At 38.4% G+C, this 16,912-nt stretch overlaps 1 protein-coding gene across 4 annotated transcripts; it reads right to left on the bottom strand.

Moving 5' to 3' along the window:
• Positions 1 to 222: 222 nt before the first annotated feature.
• Positions 223 to 16,770, bottom strand: LOC122980284 (LIM domain and actin-binding protein 1-like). 4 transcript variants are annotated; one of them, XM_044348124.1, is made up of 11 exons: positions 16,529 to 16,770; positions 16,332 to 16,397; positions 12,899 to 13,041; positions 11,893 to 11,938; positions 7,451 to 7,888; positions 4,282 to 4,336; positions 4,099 to 4,196; positions 3,325 to 3,394; positions 3,154 to 3,185; positions 2,927 to 3,060; positions 223 to 2,779 (listed from the first exon to the last, which is right to left on the bottom strand). In XM_044348124.1, the coding sequence occupies exons 3-11, from the start codon at positions 13,018 to 13,020 to the stop codon at positions 1,696 to 1,698; spliced, it is 2,079 nt and encodes a 692-aa protein (XP_044204059.1). In that variant the 5' UTR covers positions 13,021 to 13,041; positions 16,332 to 16,397; positions 16,529 to 16,770; the 3' UTR covers positions 223 to 1,695. The 4 variants fall into 4 exon arrangements, with proteins under 4 accessions (XP_044204059.1, XP_044204062.1, XP_044204060.1 ...); XM_044348127.1 differs by lacking the exon at positions 16,529 to 16,770 and having other exon boundaries at positions 2,927 to 3,057; positions 16,332 to 16,473; XM_044348125.1 differs by lacking the exons at positions 16,332 to 16,397; positions 16,529 to 16,770 and adding an exon at positions 16,077 to 16,310.
• Positions 16,771 to 16,912: the final 142 nt, after the last annotated feature.

Genomic DNA, 16,912 nt, shown 5'->3' with positions numbered 1-16,912 from the left:
TTGCCAGCATAAACAACATTCCTAACAAGACACAGATTAAAAAAAGGCAAAGTTAAGAAATCTCAGTTAATTTAAAGCAATAGTCTCCTGTGAAATGTGGACCACAATGTCCCTGTTTAGTTAATCTCATTGTATGTGATATATAAAATTGTTGCTCCTCACCAAAGAGGACGCAGCAAGTCTCAGCAAGTGAAGATGTGATGTGAAAAAGACTCTTGATTGTCCTTATTGAAACATTTTAATGTGTTTCAACAACAACTTACACTGTAGTGGGCAACGTGTCAGTATACAAATTATTTAAAAAATCTTCTGCAGTGCAAACATATATTCCTCGGCACTTTTCACAATACAAATTGTTTTACATACAATACAAACTGGAAACCACATTTTACAATGTTAAATAGAAATCCAGAAGGCCCAAAACGATGATATATACTGAGATGTCAGACTGGAAACACAGCTGTCAGTAGAAACTTTGGTTAATTATATCTTCTCAATTGTTGAGGTAACAGTGGCAAGAACATTTCCAGAGCATCTTGACGACGACTCTTTCAGTTTCAGAGGTTTCAGATCAATTCACAAAGGTAAAACATTTTGAAATGTTTTAAACATATCTCCCTGATACAACCACAGTAGGGGAAATTTGACTTCCATCAGACACTACATGACTTCACATAGCCCCACCTATGATTTTGAGATTCCCTTTGCAATATGTCTTTACAGCTCCAGTTGTATTTTTTTACACCACAGAGCCCCCTGCAGGATGGTGTTATTATAGCTCACTGACTGGTCTGAATGTAAATTTACAGATCTCCATTTACTTGTAATTATGATTATTCAGGTGTTCCGAAAAGGTAAAAGCTTAATAACAGTCAAAGCGGTAAACTGCATATCATCTGCTTTATAGTATTTTAACTGTAATGCCTCTGATAGCGACAGAGTCCCATGAGAGGAAATACAGTACAAAGGCCGCTGGACACGAGGGAGCACAGATGCTGATGCCGTCTTCATCCCTGAGCGAAGACGAAACCTGTGTGCTTGCTAAAATCTAACCCAGAGCATACTTACTTGGGTTATATTTTATTTTGTTTTCCCTCTAATTCACAATTTAAATTGAGGTAATGCATAAAAAATACATTAGCTTTCCAGCAATATCTTAAAAAGAACGTGTTTGTGTGGACTTTTTGGTAAAATAAGATACTTAAGTCTTTAATGCATTCTAGTTTGGGTAAAAATACACTAATGGCTGTTTTGGTTGCTGCAGGCTGGCGCTGTAATTTAAAAGTGCCACATTAAGTATTGTGTTGGTTTAAGTTTTTGAACACACCAACTACAAATAATTTGCCATGTAGGATGCATATAATTATCAAAATATGAGGTCCAGAGATGCAATGATTCAATTTAAGAGAGGCCCACCTTCCAGTATAATCAGGAGTCATATAAAAGCTGTATTAGATATTTTTACAGTATTGAATTAAAATGTAAAAAAATCAAACATTTGTATTTAAGAAATTAAAGGCAGTTATTGTAACATATATGAACATACACGCATCTATTAAACATTTTTGCATCTTTCCTTTAAGACTATAAAATCTGGCAAAGCTATATTAATAATCTACCATTAAACTGAGATGACGAAACTAACTGAAAGTGTTAAGTGGTGGACTGACGTGCCAACATGACCATGAGATGTTCCTATGAGTCAGAGTCCTCCTCCTCATAGTAGCGGTTCCTCTTGATTATATCCTCTGCGCTCAGCTCCTCAGCATCACTTCCTTCTTTGTCCTCCTCCCAGAAGCCCACATCCTGGGAAGTGCGGTTCTGTTTCGGCTGCAACGGTGGTGAGGGGGACGCCGAGATATCTGGGGAGATGCTTCTGAGAGAGCCCTCTTCAATCGCCATCTTGTCTGCCGCTGCATTTCCTCTCTGCTCATCTTTTTCTTCCCGTTGCTCGGGCACAGTCTGCACATCCTCCTCTGAGATGGTCTCACTTAGACTTGCCGCGTCTTCGCTCACTGTCTGAGGTGTCACCTGCTCTTTCTTTTCTTGCTGTTTCACCTGCTGCAGCTCTGGTTTGTTTTCTTTGGGTTGTTCTTCAAAGGAGCTTTTTTCATCCAGCGATTTTCTCCATTCCAGCAGGGACTTGAGAGGGCGACGAGGCTCCCTGGGCCCCGGACCGGTTGTGGGGACAGGTTTAGCTGCGATTGTAAAAGGCCGACTGCGCTCCTTCAGAGAAGAGCTCCTCCTCAGGCTCTTCAGTTCAGCTCGCTCAGAGCTCTGGAAGGATGACGGTAAATCGTCCTCTGGGGGCCACTTGGCTCTCCAGGGTCGGCCTGAAGCAGCTCCCTCTGTGACGGGACTAAGTGCTCCTGTTCCAGAGTGGCCCTCACCAGCTGGAGGAGGCCAGGCGATCCTCAGCCTGCGTGTCTCAGCTGGCTTCTCCGCAGACTGATGTTTCTCACCGGAGCTAACATGTGTCTGCACACGTGTCTCCAGTAAGGCAGTCAGGTCTGTAACTTTGACTGGCGGGGATGTTTCCGCAGTTGGGGTTGGCTCTTTGTCTGAGATACTCTCAGCTGAACGCGTCATTGCTGCTGGAGCCTCTGGTTCTTTTGGCTTCACCGGTTCCTCACCTTCATCTCCCTCAGCTCGGGGTTCCCATATCTCCTTGTGAGGCCGATAGCCGAAGCCCTCGTCATAGTTGCCCTTGGCTTTAAACAGCTGGCTGAAATGGGGCTTGCAGTACACGTTACCGTGCAGAGAGGCATAGTTCCCAAGACTGGAAACAGAGAGAAGCAAATAGATTATTATGTTTTGGATTGTAGATTCTGTGACAAATTTCTGTGATGAATGAAGAAGAGCTACTATTTACCAGAAAAAACATAATGCAAAATAAGAATCTGTGAAATATGCAACAATGAGAGACCTTAGCTTTGTGCTGCAGTGAACGCAGCGGAAGCAGCTTTTGTGGTAGACATGCTGATGAGCCACCAGTCTCTCCAGCGGGTACACAGTTTTCAGACAAGCAATGCACGTCTCCTTCACCGGTGGGCAGAACTTCTAAACAGACAAATAAAGTCATTTAGATCCATAATCAATAAGGGCTGAAAAGCGATTCATGGTTTACGCATGTCTACTGTTGCTCTGACTCACCTTGGTCGCTTTGACTGGCTCGCTGCTCTTCCCTGAAACACACAAAACACTCAAAACTTCTGTCTCTCTTGTACAAGTATTATACTACATGTATTATATTACATTACAAGTAAGACTGTATCAATAAAATTAACGTAGGAATATTTTCTTGGAGTATCCACTAAGACTTACCATTGCACTCAGGCGCAGGTACAGGTTTCTGATTTGATGTTTTTGGGGTAGGAACCTCTGGAGCCAGACTCTGGAGGAGCCACAAAGTGAAAGACAAGAGGGCAACAAACACATGTGTTAACTGGCTGTTACATAATCAACTATTATGATTTTTCCCATGTCTGTTATTTGTAGGAAGAAAGAAATTTAAATAGAAGGAAAGGAGCAAACAATGGATATACAGTAACATTAGTGGATAAATCTGCAGAGAAAGAACCATAAATCACCGACACTCAGTGTTGCCTCCATCACTGTGTAAACTTTGGTTTGTTATCTTAAAACCTGGTGCATGAGAATCCACTGATTCTGGACCATTTTTATTAATCTAAAAGCCATCAACAATGCTTATTTTTAATGGTTCACAAAGTATTTTCATGTTTGGTAAGACTACAAAAATGTATAGTATTTATTAAATTTATATGTGATTTTTTTTAGGAGATCAACAATATGGAGAGTTTAGTTTCTTAAATTGACATTTTAAAATGGTTAGATTATTTTCAAACTATTAAAATAATTTAGAAAATAAAGAGGTCTTAATACACAATATCATACATTTTGAACACTGAAATATTTAATCTCTATCTTTTTGTGGGTTTGAAGATTTTTCCTAAAAAAAAGTAATAGAAAATCAAACTGTATCAAACAACATTTCAAATCATATTTTAGGGAGACTATATTTTTGCAGTTTTATGTTTTAAACATGATTTTAATTCGGCTGCATTTGCATGAACTCACAGCTTGTGTGGGGCCTTGTTTGGAAACAGCAGCCTGGTACTTTGCCATCTTCTCCCTCAGTGATGTCTTCTCCAAGACCCTGTCAGACACCGACAGACCTGAAGCAGAAGAGAGGATCAAAGTAAATGTTTTGATTGTTGTTATTCTGCAGTAAATTGGCTGAATTTAATTAAGACTGCTTACCACTTGGTTGGTCCATATCCTCTGATGAAGTACTGCGTAGTGTTGTTCTGCCACTCTGGAAGAGTAAAATGATTGGTGGGATCAGAGAGCCAGTTTATAAAATTGGTTCATTTTATGCTTCAACGCAGTTTTCCTCTCCTCTACTAACTTTAGTTTATAGCATAAATCAATCACGACATCTGTTCATCTGGAACATTATCATCACTCACAGACCACGTCCACAAAGCTTTACTGCCTTCCTGCCTTTCAGCCATACAAATACTACAATAAATCTTACATTCTCATAAAATGCAGACCATAATATTTACGTTTCTTTATCTGATTTTTGTGATCACGTTTTAGTCAAGATTTGTGCACAAGAAACTATAAATAATTGAGAAAAACCTTTTAAAGACAATTATAAAGATCATTATAATGCTGTGAATGCTATTAGAGATTTTACTGTAATATGGAGGATCTGTGCAGATAATCTATTTTTATGTCATATTGTTTACTTCCATTACTTGTAATTTTCCAGCAATGCACAGAATCATTTTTTACAGACAAATTGTTTAAGTGGTTCAATGTGTGTGTGAGTTAATGTTATAAGCTACCATTTAAGCCTCTGTCAATTAGTGTGAAGGGGGGAAGAAAGAGACTGAAATTCAAATTATTACAAAAATGAACAGTATTCATTTAAAAGTACACACTGCACAACCTGTAGGTGTAGATCAAATTTAGACAGAGACTGGCCATGTATGTTAGGTACTTTCTGTCCTGTTTCCCATGCCTGCATGACACAGGGATATCCCCAACGGCTCATACAGGTCAACACTGTGACGAAGATCCTGGTCAGAATGTGAGTTCTCAGTGTAAAATGGGTACAAGCTATGAAATGGTTGTATTTTCATGAATAAACACAGAACTAAAAAGCCAGATCTCCAAATTCAAACTTCAAATATCTTTTGTGTTTTCAGGTATTTTCCAAAATTATTTTTCACAGATGTACAATTTTACATTGAAATGTTTAAGGGAGCCATGACTGAAACCTGGCCCCATATTCAACCTTTACTGATCACACTAAAGGCCTTTGAACACAGTGTCATGACATTGTCTTTGGAACATACTTCCTTTACTTTACTACTGACTCATCTCAGCAAAACTGCACTGAACATGAATCAGGTTGAGGACAATGAGTCACCAGCCATTACCACTGGTCACTTAACCTCACTTCTTTTGCAGCAGAAATGACACTCTGCAATAAAACAGCATCTTTAAAAGGAAGAGTAAACCAGAACTGGAGTTACAGAAAAAAAATGGAAGCAAAGTAAAGGGGATGTCCTTTCCAGTCTTCCATTTAACATCTGGTGATAACCAGAATACCAGGGATCTGCATGGAGAGCCACCAACATGCCTTTGGCCAGTCCAGAGAACCAAAACTATTCCATTGCGTTTAACTGCAAAGAATGAGTGTGTGTGTGTGTGTGTGTGTGTGTGTGTGTGTGTGTGTGTGTGTGTGTGAATGCCCACGTGTCACCAACACTAATGAGTAAACCAGACAGTTTGGCTCAGCAGTTATCCTGTATATACACGGGTGGAAAAGAGTTGTGGCCAATTAAAACAGGCCATTACTTCGTGTTTCATTTAAACTGTGGATTCCTGTTGTGCCGCCATCTTATTCTGCCACATAAACCCAAATACCAACTGGATTACAACACATTCAAGGATTCAGTAAAGCGAAGGCTTGATTACATTCACCTACCATTTAACAGTAGTCAGTCTAACCTGTAAATGTACACCACTGGTTTTACTTCTTCTTTCCACTCAGCTGAATCTTACTTCCTAGTAGTGATGTAATGATGTTGAAATCATACTACTAAGTATTTTTAAAAGACTACAACTCAGAGAACTGGAGAACCAAGACACTATGGAAAAGTTGAGAGGGTGAGGGTTCAGTAAAATGACAGGCCTGCAGGACAAAAATGCACAACACACACTGTAGCTAATGAAAAGTGAGATAGAGGTGACTCTCTGAAGAGTCAAACAGCCCTAAGTCAGGAATGTTCCTACATTCCTCTGTTATGGGAGGTGAAGAGAAGATTGCTTGTTGTTTTGGACTGAGAGGGAGACAGAGAAAGGGTAGAAGTGGGTGGTGGGGAAGCGAGGACGAATCCAGGTAGAACAAAACTACTTCACTAAATACATTAAGTTTGAACAAAGGGAATGAGTTTGAAAGGAATAGGGTCACAGAGATGATGAGAACGTTGTTATTATGGTCATGTAATATATATCTTCTTATCTTTCTTTTATATGTGTAAATAGTCCCATATTCACAATAGAACTTATATTTCTAATTGTTGTGCTTGGTTTAGTTTATCAGGTAGTTGTGATTTTCTGTTAAGTAGGATAATCAGTGGTAAAACCTTGTGTGATGCAACAACAAGCCTTATAAATTAAAGTTAAGATTTAACTCACTTCAGGTTGTGCAACACAGACTTCACCACATGTTAAAAACTTTATGCTTTTCCTCAAGGGGGTTCAAAAAATATAAGAATGTTTTACAAAGCTGAGCAACATCAGCACAGTAAATCCCCCCATAAACACTGTGATTTACTGTTAAATCCTGAGAAACATAGCCAATAGATGCACAGCTGTAAAAGCTGGCAAACGCCTCATTCATGAAACATTCATGCAGAGAAATATGATCATAACTTATGCTTATGCACAAACTAAGAACTTTTGTGGCAGTACAGCTAAAATGATTAGTTGATTAATTGATCAGCAAGCAACTTCTCAAATGTGAGAGTTTGCAGATTTTTGTCATATATGATAATACACTTTATATCTTTGGGTTTTTGAGTGGTGGTTGGATAAAACAAGGATTTTGAAGATGTCACCTTGTGCTTGATGAAACTTTTTTTGAGATGTGTGAAAGACAAATGAGTAATTGATCAATTGAGAAAATAATCAACAAATCATTTGATAATGAAAATTATTCAGTTTTGTAGATATTTTACTGACTTAATAAGAGGATGTCGTGGTGCTTGCTCATTACACTGTCTGAAATGTACCAGGAGAGCAGGAAGTGATGTTTTTCTGAACTGAATCTGTCTTTAACTGCCTTTTAATGTTATTTATTTACTGAACATGATCAGCGACAAAAGGATTACCGAGAGCTACACTTTTTTACCTTTCCTGTATTGTCCTCTCCCTTCTCGAACCTCATCTTCAGGTTGTTTAGTGGCACTCTGGGTTTTTCATAGGAGGCACGGGGGCTAGTTGGAAGTTGCTCTTCAAGCTTTTCAGGTCTTTCGTTGTGTGTCAGCTCATCCCTGTCCATCCCTCTCTGTTCTTCACCTGCTGGAGTTGATTCTGGGGGCTGCTTGGCACAGCTGGCTGTACGTTGACTTTCCTGAGCGGTCAGCAGGTCAGGGCTCTTCAGTGGAGGCGGGTTTTCGCTGATAGGAGTCGGCCTGGTCTGGACGAGAGGTGTGCAGCGTGAGCTGGGCTGGATAAGAGATGGGTTGGAAGAAGGCTTCTTGTGATCAGTGTTCCCGGCCTGCTCCCAGCGCTTCTTCAGAGCACTCAGGTTGCTTGACCGCAGGGAGGGTGACGCACTCTCAAAAGACTGTGTGGAAAAAGAGAGGAGATAAAAAGCAGTTAAATGGTGTTCATGCCAAACTTCAAATGAAAATGAATCCACAAACACTACTAATCAGCAATATACAGTCTATTCATACTGAGATGATGTCATTCTGTGAACAGGCTAAAATATATAAGTATTTCTATTGTGCAACCAAGCATACACAGTCATAAACATACAGCTCAAAGCTCAACTGCACAATGGTATAAAGGAAATGCTGGAATCTGCACTTGGCTTCACTGGCAGATGAGGTGAACAGCTGTTCAAAGTTGGTCCAGGAAATAGATGTTTCGCTGCGGCTGCTTGCTGAAGGCAACAGACTGAGTCAAGATGGAGATAGCAGGGCTAAGCATGCAGGCGGATTTTTCAGCTGCATTCCATTCCACAAGACAACTTCACCTTGCCCAAAAACACTGAGGACTGCTCTGTTTGTCACTCGGCCATTCATGACGACAAAACATGCTGAGCAGCAAACAGCACAACAGAGCAACAGGAGGCACACTAATGCTGTGTGACCTGCAGAAACTTCCTTAATTATAAAGGAGGAATGGCACGTTGAAGAAAGAGAATTTGGCCATGAGGGTAAATCACCCTCATATAAGTAAACCAATCAACTAATAAATCTTAGTGAACAATATGAGCTTTTGTAGGGAAGCTTCCCTGCCGGGTTCAGGTCAGTCGGGAACATTTAAACACTATTGTATTAAACCACAATTCCTTAAAATACTAACTGCAAATCAGTTTTTTTAGACATCTGTTCTAATAATCAATCCTTTAAAAACACACAATCATTCACCTAAATCTAAACTACCAGAGCACATTAATACATCGACTAGTAAATCTTGTACATGTGCAAACAAGTTACATTAACATGCACACAGACAGACAGAGACACAATGGGGGAAAAGAAAAGAAAAAGAAAGAAGAACATAAAGGACTGAACAAAAGGGACTGAAACCCCAAAGTGGACAAAAAACAGAGACACAATTACTGCCTTTGTGAGGCAAGTCCTGGGTGAATGGAAAGAGCTGGACAGTGACAAGATTGTTCCCCATTTTAAGCATAAAGAGAAAAAAAAAATAAACCTCTGTGAATACGATCGAGTGGCCGAGCGAGATGTAACCGCAACTAGACAGCAAGAGAAGAGAGAGTCCTTTGGTCGGTCTTCCTCGACAGGTCAGTGTGCTGACAGACAGTGAGAGGTAGAGCTCTCCCAGATGTTAGCCGCTAGACAAAATCTGCTCGTAAGAGTTAGTCCAACCCCTTTAACACCAGGAAAGTGAAAAGGAGAGAGAGTCAGAATACCCAGGAAACCAGAGCAGGAAATGATACATTCAGGGAAAAGTTAACTCTTTGTTCACTGTGTCGGCTTTGACATTTTTCCACTGGCATGTCATTTCTGAAGATAAAACTACTAAAAACCATATTTTCATGGCACTCATCTCCACGGTCTTTAAATAGGCTTTGGACAAGGCAAAAAGGCAAAATATGAAATAAAAGTTTTTAAAAAATAACATAATGGAAGGAAAAATAATGGAACAAAAGGCTTTAAAACATCATGTGAAAGTCTGTAGAAAAGAGTTGTACATTTTAAACATTGCACTGATTTATCTAAACTCAGATACTCTGGGAGGTCTTCCACAAAATATATTCTCGCAAAATGTTTGCAATATAGCTTTATATAACTTTACAAGTAATAAGTAAATGTCTTACATTAATTATGACTAGAACTGGGCTGTTCTCTCTGTTTAACAACATTTAAAATTCAAGCAACTTTATTCTGTACAAGCTGAAGATGAGATTGACTTGATTGACACACGAGTAAAGGTAAAAGTAAAAGTAGAGTCATGTTAGGCTTGAAAGCATCTATGTTTTTCTCTAAATCACTCCTTAAGTCCTTCAGTTTCAAATGGTTCTAAGACCAGCTGGATGCACAGATACCATGAATACCAGTTTTGAAAGTCTGTCAAGTCTGTTTGCAGATTATACTGTTGAAGAGTGGGAATGCACCATGGATAAATGATTGCATCGATGTGCTGACTGTTCACAAATCTATGTATATATAAAGTGCTGTAACACTGATTTACAACATTAAATGAAAATGTGGATATGGGATATGAACAAACCTTGAAACTTTACATTGAAATACAGAGGACAATCTCTTTGGAACAATCTACATCATTACAGTCAACATCTACATTATCATTATTCTAAAAACATCTGCAAAGGACTCTTATTAGCAAAGATTTATCACACTTCATGGATTTCATTGTAATGTGTCGGAACTTGTGAATAAACTTCTATGTAAATTTTAAATGTCTATCAATTTCATATCATTTCTTAGCCTTGAAACTTTGATGATGACATAATTATTGTTTTTATCTTTTTTTCTTTTTTAAGTATGAATATTGACATTTATATAGGGGAGTTATCTTCACAAGCCATTTTTGGCTTCCAACCTCTCCTTAACGATGTTCAAACTTTTTTTAAAAAAGAATAATGTTTTATTAATTGAGTGTGCAAATAGACTTAACTAAACTAACCTGATTTCTCATGTTTTTATCACAATTGTTATCATTATCAATTAATCTTTTGATTATATTTTCCTTACTATAAGAATTTAATCTTAAAAACTGCAAATCAATCAAAGATGTCCATTACAATTAAATGTGAATGACATGAAACAGAGAAAAGGAGCAAATTTGAGGAGCTGTCATCAAAATATTGTGATGGTTTGTTATTTTTAATGATAAATGAGTAATATGATTCATTTTCTATCATTTATATATCCCAGTAACGGACTAATTGCCTCTTTGTAATGTTTGAAAAGACCCCCCCCCCCTTTCCCACCCCACCCCCTCAAACACACACGCTAGACAGATGGTCTTTTACGCTGATCGCTCAAATTAAGCTCAGACACATCAGGACACGTGTTATTTTCTAATATTTTGACTACAGTTCTATATCTCTGTAATAGTGGCATCAGCTCATACATGCACACTATCTATTGGCTTCTGAAAATTATTGCAAACTGTGATGAATGAATCACACTAAAATGTAAATTTGTATTTCAAAAAATGAACCTGACAACTTTGACAGAAGTTTGCCTCCCAAGCATCTCTTAAGTTTTGTTCTTTAAACACAACATTTAAGTGAGTGATGCGGGAAAGTTACTTTCACATACTACATCCATATAACACATCACCTGGTGTGAAAACAATAGGGCCTTGTTATCATTGTCATTATCAGCCAGATCATTAAACAAAGCCTAAAGAAACTAACAAGCCTTTCACACAGCTGGCTCACACACGCTGCTGAACACTCACCACATTAAACACAGTACATCCTCAGCGGCATTACCTTGAATTTCTTCATGATATTAGCTGGGCAGTTATCCATTTAATCTCAGCGCGGGCTCGTTTATCAGTCTTTCACACAGACAAAGCAGCTAACCAACAGTTGGAACTACAAAGCATTGCAAGGGGATTACACTGAAGTAGGATTATGGGTTTGATAGCCTGCCCATCACAACAAGTGGCCAATGAGAGGTCAGCTAGGACAAGGCATTTTGGCGCAGACAGTGTGTGCTGCTGGCATGGTGAGTGTGAGTGTGTGTATACTGCTCATCTCAACATGCAACAATTAGCTCAGCACTAACAGCAGTGAAGGGCCTCTTGAGAGCTAATGATATGGTGTGTATACATTTCATTTAATAAGATCATTTGATAGTAGAGGCTCATCAAAATGCATTTAAACAAAATGTATACAAGATTTAACTCTATGAATTATTATTTACCTACTGAACTGTTTAATCATTTTGTGAGAAAGCTCAAACTCAATTTGTCTTTCATGTATCAAATTCAGGAATATCTGAACAGTATTAATAATGCATAAACACATATTTGTAGATGTCTCTAAACTGATAAACTAATAAAATGTCACTAGCATCTTGTTCAAAAATGTTAATACTTAAATAGATAAATACTTACTCCTTTTTTCTTCTCTGCACTTGACTCCTCAGCAGCTCTCTGGTACCTGAAAAAGACAGAAACAACACTGACCTCTGGTGACATAAATCAAGTCATTGCATTTCTTTATATAATAACCTTCCAAGTTGCACAATAACTGCTGGGTGTGAATTACAGGGGAGTAAGACATGAGCTCCCCTGAACACATGATTTGTGAAATTTTTGGGGGGGTCTCTAAAATATTCATATAATCATGCATTTCTATTTTTCTGTATCTTCATCATCATGGATCATGTGTAAAATTAGGCTATTATTGATGTATGATTCATGCATGAGGGTGATTCATCACTCCTTCACTTTAATAAAGATACTAGCATGCGTGCTATTCTTGCCATCACCATTGAAGTGTGGTGGTGCAATATCATAAACTTCACTCACTTTAACTCAAAGATCAGAAAAAAACAAACTTTCTTAGTCCCACTCAAACAGACATACAGATATGTCAAGAAAACATATCCTCGATGAAAAAAAAAAAAAAAAGGTGAGCTCCCCTGAGAGCCCCCATGGCATAGTTCGCATCCTGAGGAACTGCACACTGTGAAATTTTTAAAACATTTTATTTGATCTTAATTTGGTTTCAGTTAATCTTTCACATTTTTAAGAAGTAATAATTTATATAAAATATTATTTATGCATTTTAAATATGTACTGTGTAATACAAACAATGAATCATGAAATATTTAGGAGGTTTTATTTACATTTATTTTCAACACAAAGGAGCAGAAATAAATGTTCTCAACAGCAGTCTGAAATTGTCAATTAGTGCATCTGTAGGACAGAATGATGTAATTTTTTTTTTTACGAATTACGATTTTTAAATACTTTCTGCCCAAATTTAAGTTTTTGACCCTGCATATAAGGTATGTTAATTTAAAATATTTTCTTGAAATACAGATTTTTTCTTGTATAACAGGAAGTTAAACACATAGAAGTTAACAAGTATTGCTGAAAACCAGGTTTTACTCACTTGGAGAAGCGTTCAGCAATGGCATTGCTTTTCCCTCGACCACTGACCAGTGACAGCTCCTTCGCAGTGACACGCAAGGACTGCGATGCCCAGGACCTTCGACTGAATGGACCACTTTCCATTTCCGGCAACTACCTGAGTACCTGAAACACAAACACACCCTCTATAGACACAGTGTACACGTATACACAGAGAGAGAAAACTAAACTAACCATCCTTATGCTGAATCCTTATGTTACAGTCAGCGCCAGGCAAAGAGGCTCCATCCCAAGAATTCTTGCTTCGTATGTCAAGAGAATAAAATGGTCCTCTGCCTCCTTTGTTTACATTTGTTTGCAGTCAGTCCACTTTTCATTTGCATAACTTCCAATGTACAAGCTCGTGTTTTAGGCAGTAGAGGCAACCATGGTGACATTACTACAGGATTAGAGCAATAAAAATCCCTTTTTTAAATGGATAAACAAAGTCTGAAATCTATCTCGACACACACAGACTCTCCAGAAGGTTGGACTGCAGGTTTGTGCATGTAGAGGAACTGTCTGTTCTAAGATCACTGATGTGTTTATAACACGCTTTCCATCAGTTTACGTCTTGTCAGATCCCCTCTACCTGACATAGCCTACATACCAAAGAGTGCATGCACTTGTACTGTATGTACTTACGCAGTTAGGCATGCAAACACACACACAAACACACTGTCATTTACACACTCAAGCCTATAGTCAACATGTTCAAACTTGCACTCCAGCTCGTGCTGCTTGATTGCAAGATAGAAACACAGACTGCAAACAGCTAAGCTGTTATTTTCTACATGTGAGCACATTATCATTCTGAGCGGATAACTCACCTAGGGCTAAATTCATAGAAGACTAGAGTAAAGAGCCACAACCACACTGCATATCTCTCTCTCTCTCTCACACACACACACACACACACACATATTCTGACAAACCCATATTTAAAGAAGAGCTGCAGACAGGTGATGAGCCTCTGATGCAGTTTCTGTGTCTAGTGACACAAACCAAGTGTGTGGGTATGAATCCCTCCTTTAGTGCTCAGCTTTTATAAACCATGTGTTTAATCACTGCAGTGCACAGCTGGTAGACAATCATTTCTCGCACTATCTGGGCCTTTTCACTCAGGTGCACCTATTACATCATCACTCTATGCAAAGCGATACTGGCGACAAGCAGTTTGAGGACTTTGGACTGACATTTCAACACAGTATTGCTTAGTAAAACTCAACTGTGACTACACATCAGACTATACTACCAACATTCTTAACATTATAATAATAATATATTATTATAAATGTTATATATTTACTTAATCGTATGTAATTACTTTTAATTTGCTGTCAGGCCTTCAGATGAGGTAATAGGCAAAGATTCAAAAAAGAAAAACCTAAGTTAGACACAGTATGATCCAGTATGATCCAGATCCAGTGCTCAAGTTCTTTTATTAGGTGTCTTATGTCTGAATAGCTTGAGGCTGTTTGCTGCTGTTACAGGTTTTGAAGCTTGATGGGCAAGTTAGTTTACACTGGTTATTGATTAAAGGTATGTTGTGTTGTGTAAAATAACTATTGTGTGGGTACCTTGAAGCACAAAAACAATGTAAGTTGAGGGTCATGCAGAAAAGGTGCTTTAACTTCTTTTTTCTACCCTGTTAGTCCTGTTGCAGAATATCAAGGGAGTAGAATTTATCTGATCATGCGTAAATGAAAGGCAGGGACACACCCTGGACAGGTCGCCAGTCTGTCACTGGTATAATACATGTAGCATGAGCAAACCCACCTCTTTTGCATATTCTTAGACTGTTGAAGGAAGCCAGAGCAACTAAAGAAAACAGGGAAAACATATGAAAATACCCCAAAAAATATTCTTTTTAGGGGGATTTTTTCTTGCTACAATGCACAAAGAAGAGCTGAGAGATGTCATCTGAAAATCAATAGACAGGAGGAAATGTTACTGATTTAAATAAAGAACAGGGTGTGACCATAGAATGATTTCCTTGTATGTGAAAACAATTTTAATGCTTTTGATTCTGACTTTCTTCAGCATGATCTGGTTTGGAAACATGAGGGCAAAGAAACTGTCATAGTGTAAGAAGCTAATATTACCAGTTAAACTTGGCATTCTGCCCTCACTGATTATAACCTGTACACAAATTAAAATGGTACAAACCACTATTTGAATGTTCAACACTATTGAGTTCCCATAAACCTCATGTACAAATACTCCCCAACAGATAAAAAGTCCAAAAATAGATACATATTTGTATAACAGGTAATCTATGTTCTCCAGAACAAAGTCAGGAAAAAAGGCAGCACTCCATAGTTTAAAAAACAGAAGGAAAAAAATCACCTCATGTATTGTATTAATTTATTCACAATCAATGGGCTTTTACAAACGGATAATGTAATCTTTTATCTTTTTATTGAAGTTATCACACTATCAGCTTCACGTTGCATTAATGATTGCTTTCATTTCACCTCCACACCTCCTGGCATGATATCATTACTTCTCTGACTGGAGGAGAGGACATTGACTAAATTGTCATTAATCAGAAGTAACAAAAGATAATAAAATGCAAACAAAGCCTATTCAATGGAGGCACAGTTTCGGCAGGCAGTGAGGTAAACTGGACAAGGAGCCTTTAAACCTTTACAGGCTATCTGTTATATGATCTTTTGAAATCTGATAACCTCAACACCTACATTTAGTATCGTCTCCATCACTTGTTATCAGTGAAAGGTGGATATCTGACCTTTAACCTTCACTTTAAGCCAAGTCCTCCTTAACAACAAGTAACCACAACACAGTCAGATAGCCTACAGTATGATTCCTAAGTAAGGAGGAGCCCGCATTGCTTCACACATGATTGATCTCAGAGGCAATTATAAAGAAGCAATTATTAATAAGAAGAAAGGCACAAAATCAGCTGCTTAAATGGAAATAATTTAGTTTGAAAGGAAGAATCAATAGCCTACTGGGGTAATGCAATAAAGAGACTTATGTTGATGATTGGCAGCTCTAACATGTTATTTGAAAAACTTTACCCGACAGGTGTATATTACTGATGATACAGATGATAAACAGACATTTGTGACTTCTGGTAAAAAGCCAAAATATAACCTAAGTCAAAATTGAGTTTATTTTGTTGTGCCTGCATTTACTTTGAGGTGCATAAGCCAAGAACACAAACTCAGCAGCTGGACTGGTTTGGCATCGACTACTTGGAAAGACAGCGAGCTCTTTGAGAGCTCTCAGGACTGAGTATTCGCACGTGCGTAATTATAAAAATCAACACCTAAATCTGTACACACACATGCTAATTCTACTATTCAAAATACCAACTTTTGACATATTTGCTAACCCTACAGCCAGAGTTATTGTAAGTTTTCACGTCCTTGCTTTGAGTTCTGTCTTACCTGTGCGAACATCCGTTGAGTCACTCTTTTTGTGAAACCTTGAGACACTTGACACTGACTCCGACGCTGCGTCACCGCCCGGTGTGCGGACAGACAGACGGAGGTGGGTGGAGTCAACAGAAAGGTGTCATGGGAGTGGAAGAGCCAGGTCATGTGGTTTTATGCACCAATGACCTTAAGTATTACATTACCCCTACCTGATGCATTTGCCTGTGTGTGCAAGCTTGCGTACCACTATCCACAACCTCTGAGATCAGCGGCCAGGACTCCGTACAGGTCACTTTTCATGCGGAGAGGAAGAAAACCAAAGACAGTAAACGACCAACTCCTGGAGCTCTGCATGTGATGTGGGCAGAGTTTGTTGAACACTGTCCCTAGGTCAAAGGAACAGATTATTTTAAGTACATTTAATTAATAATTATACTCAATTATTTTTTGTCTATTATTTATTTTTCCCTAACAATGATGTTAATGCGAAAAACAAAATCATTCACAAGGCAACATTGAAGCAAATGTTTTGTTGTCAGTCGCCTAGCAACAGTGCTCCCACTATTTAAACCAATGTGATGTCTCTTTGTTGA

The sequence above is a fragment of the Thunnus albacares genome, chromosome 4, assembly GCF_914725855.1.
Source record: "Thunnus albacares chromosome 4, fThuAlb1.1, whole genome shotgun sequence".
Classification (NCBI taxonomy): Eukaryota; Metazoa; Chordata; class Actinopteri; order Scombriformes; family Scombridae; genus Thunnus; species Thunnus albacares.
This window is presented reverse-complemented; position numbering and strand designations above follow the sequence as displayed.

What these genes read in the sequence shown, in the direction of transcription:
- LOC122980284 (XM_044348124.1), bottom strand. Translation starts at nt 13,020, where the DNA reads ATGGAAAGTGGTCCATTCAGTCGAAGGTCCTGGGCATCGCAGTCCTTG. An exon ending in GGATATGGACCAACCAAGTG is followed by an intron (nt 4,197 to 4,281) that starts GTAAGCAGTCTT and finishes CTTCTGCTTCAG; the next exon opens with GTCTGTCGGTGTCTGACAGG. An exon ending in AGCCAGTCAAAGCGACCAAG is followed by an intron (nt 3,061 to 3,153) that starts GTGAGTCAGAGC and finishes TTGTCTGTTTAG; the next exon opens with AAGTTCTGCCCACCGGTGAA.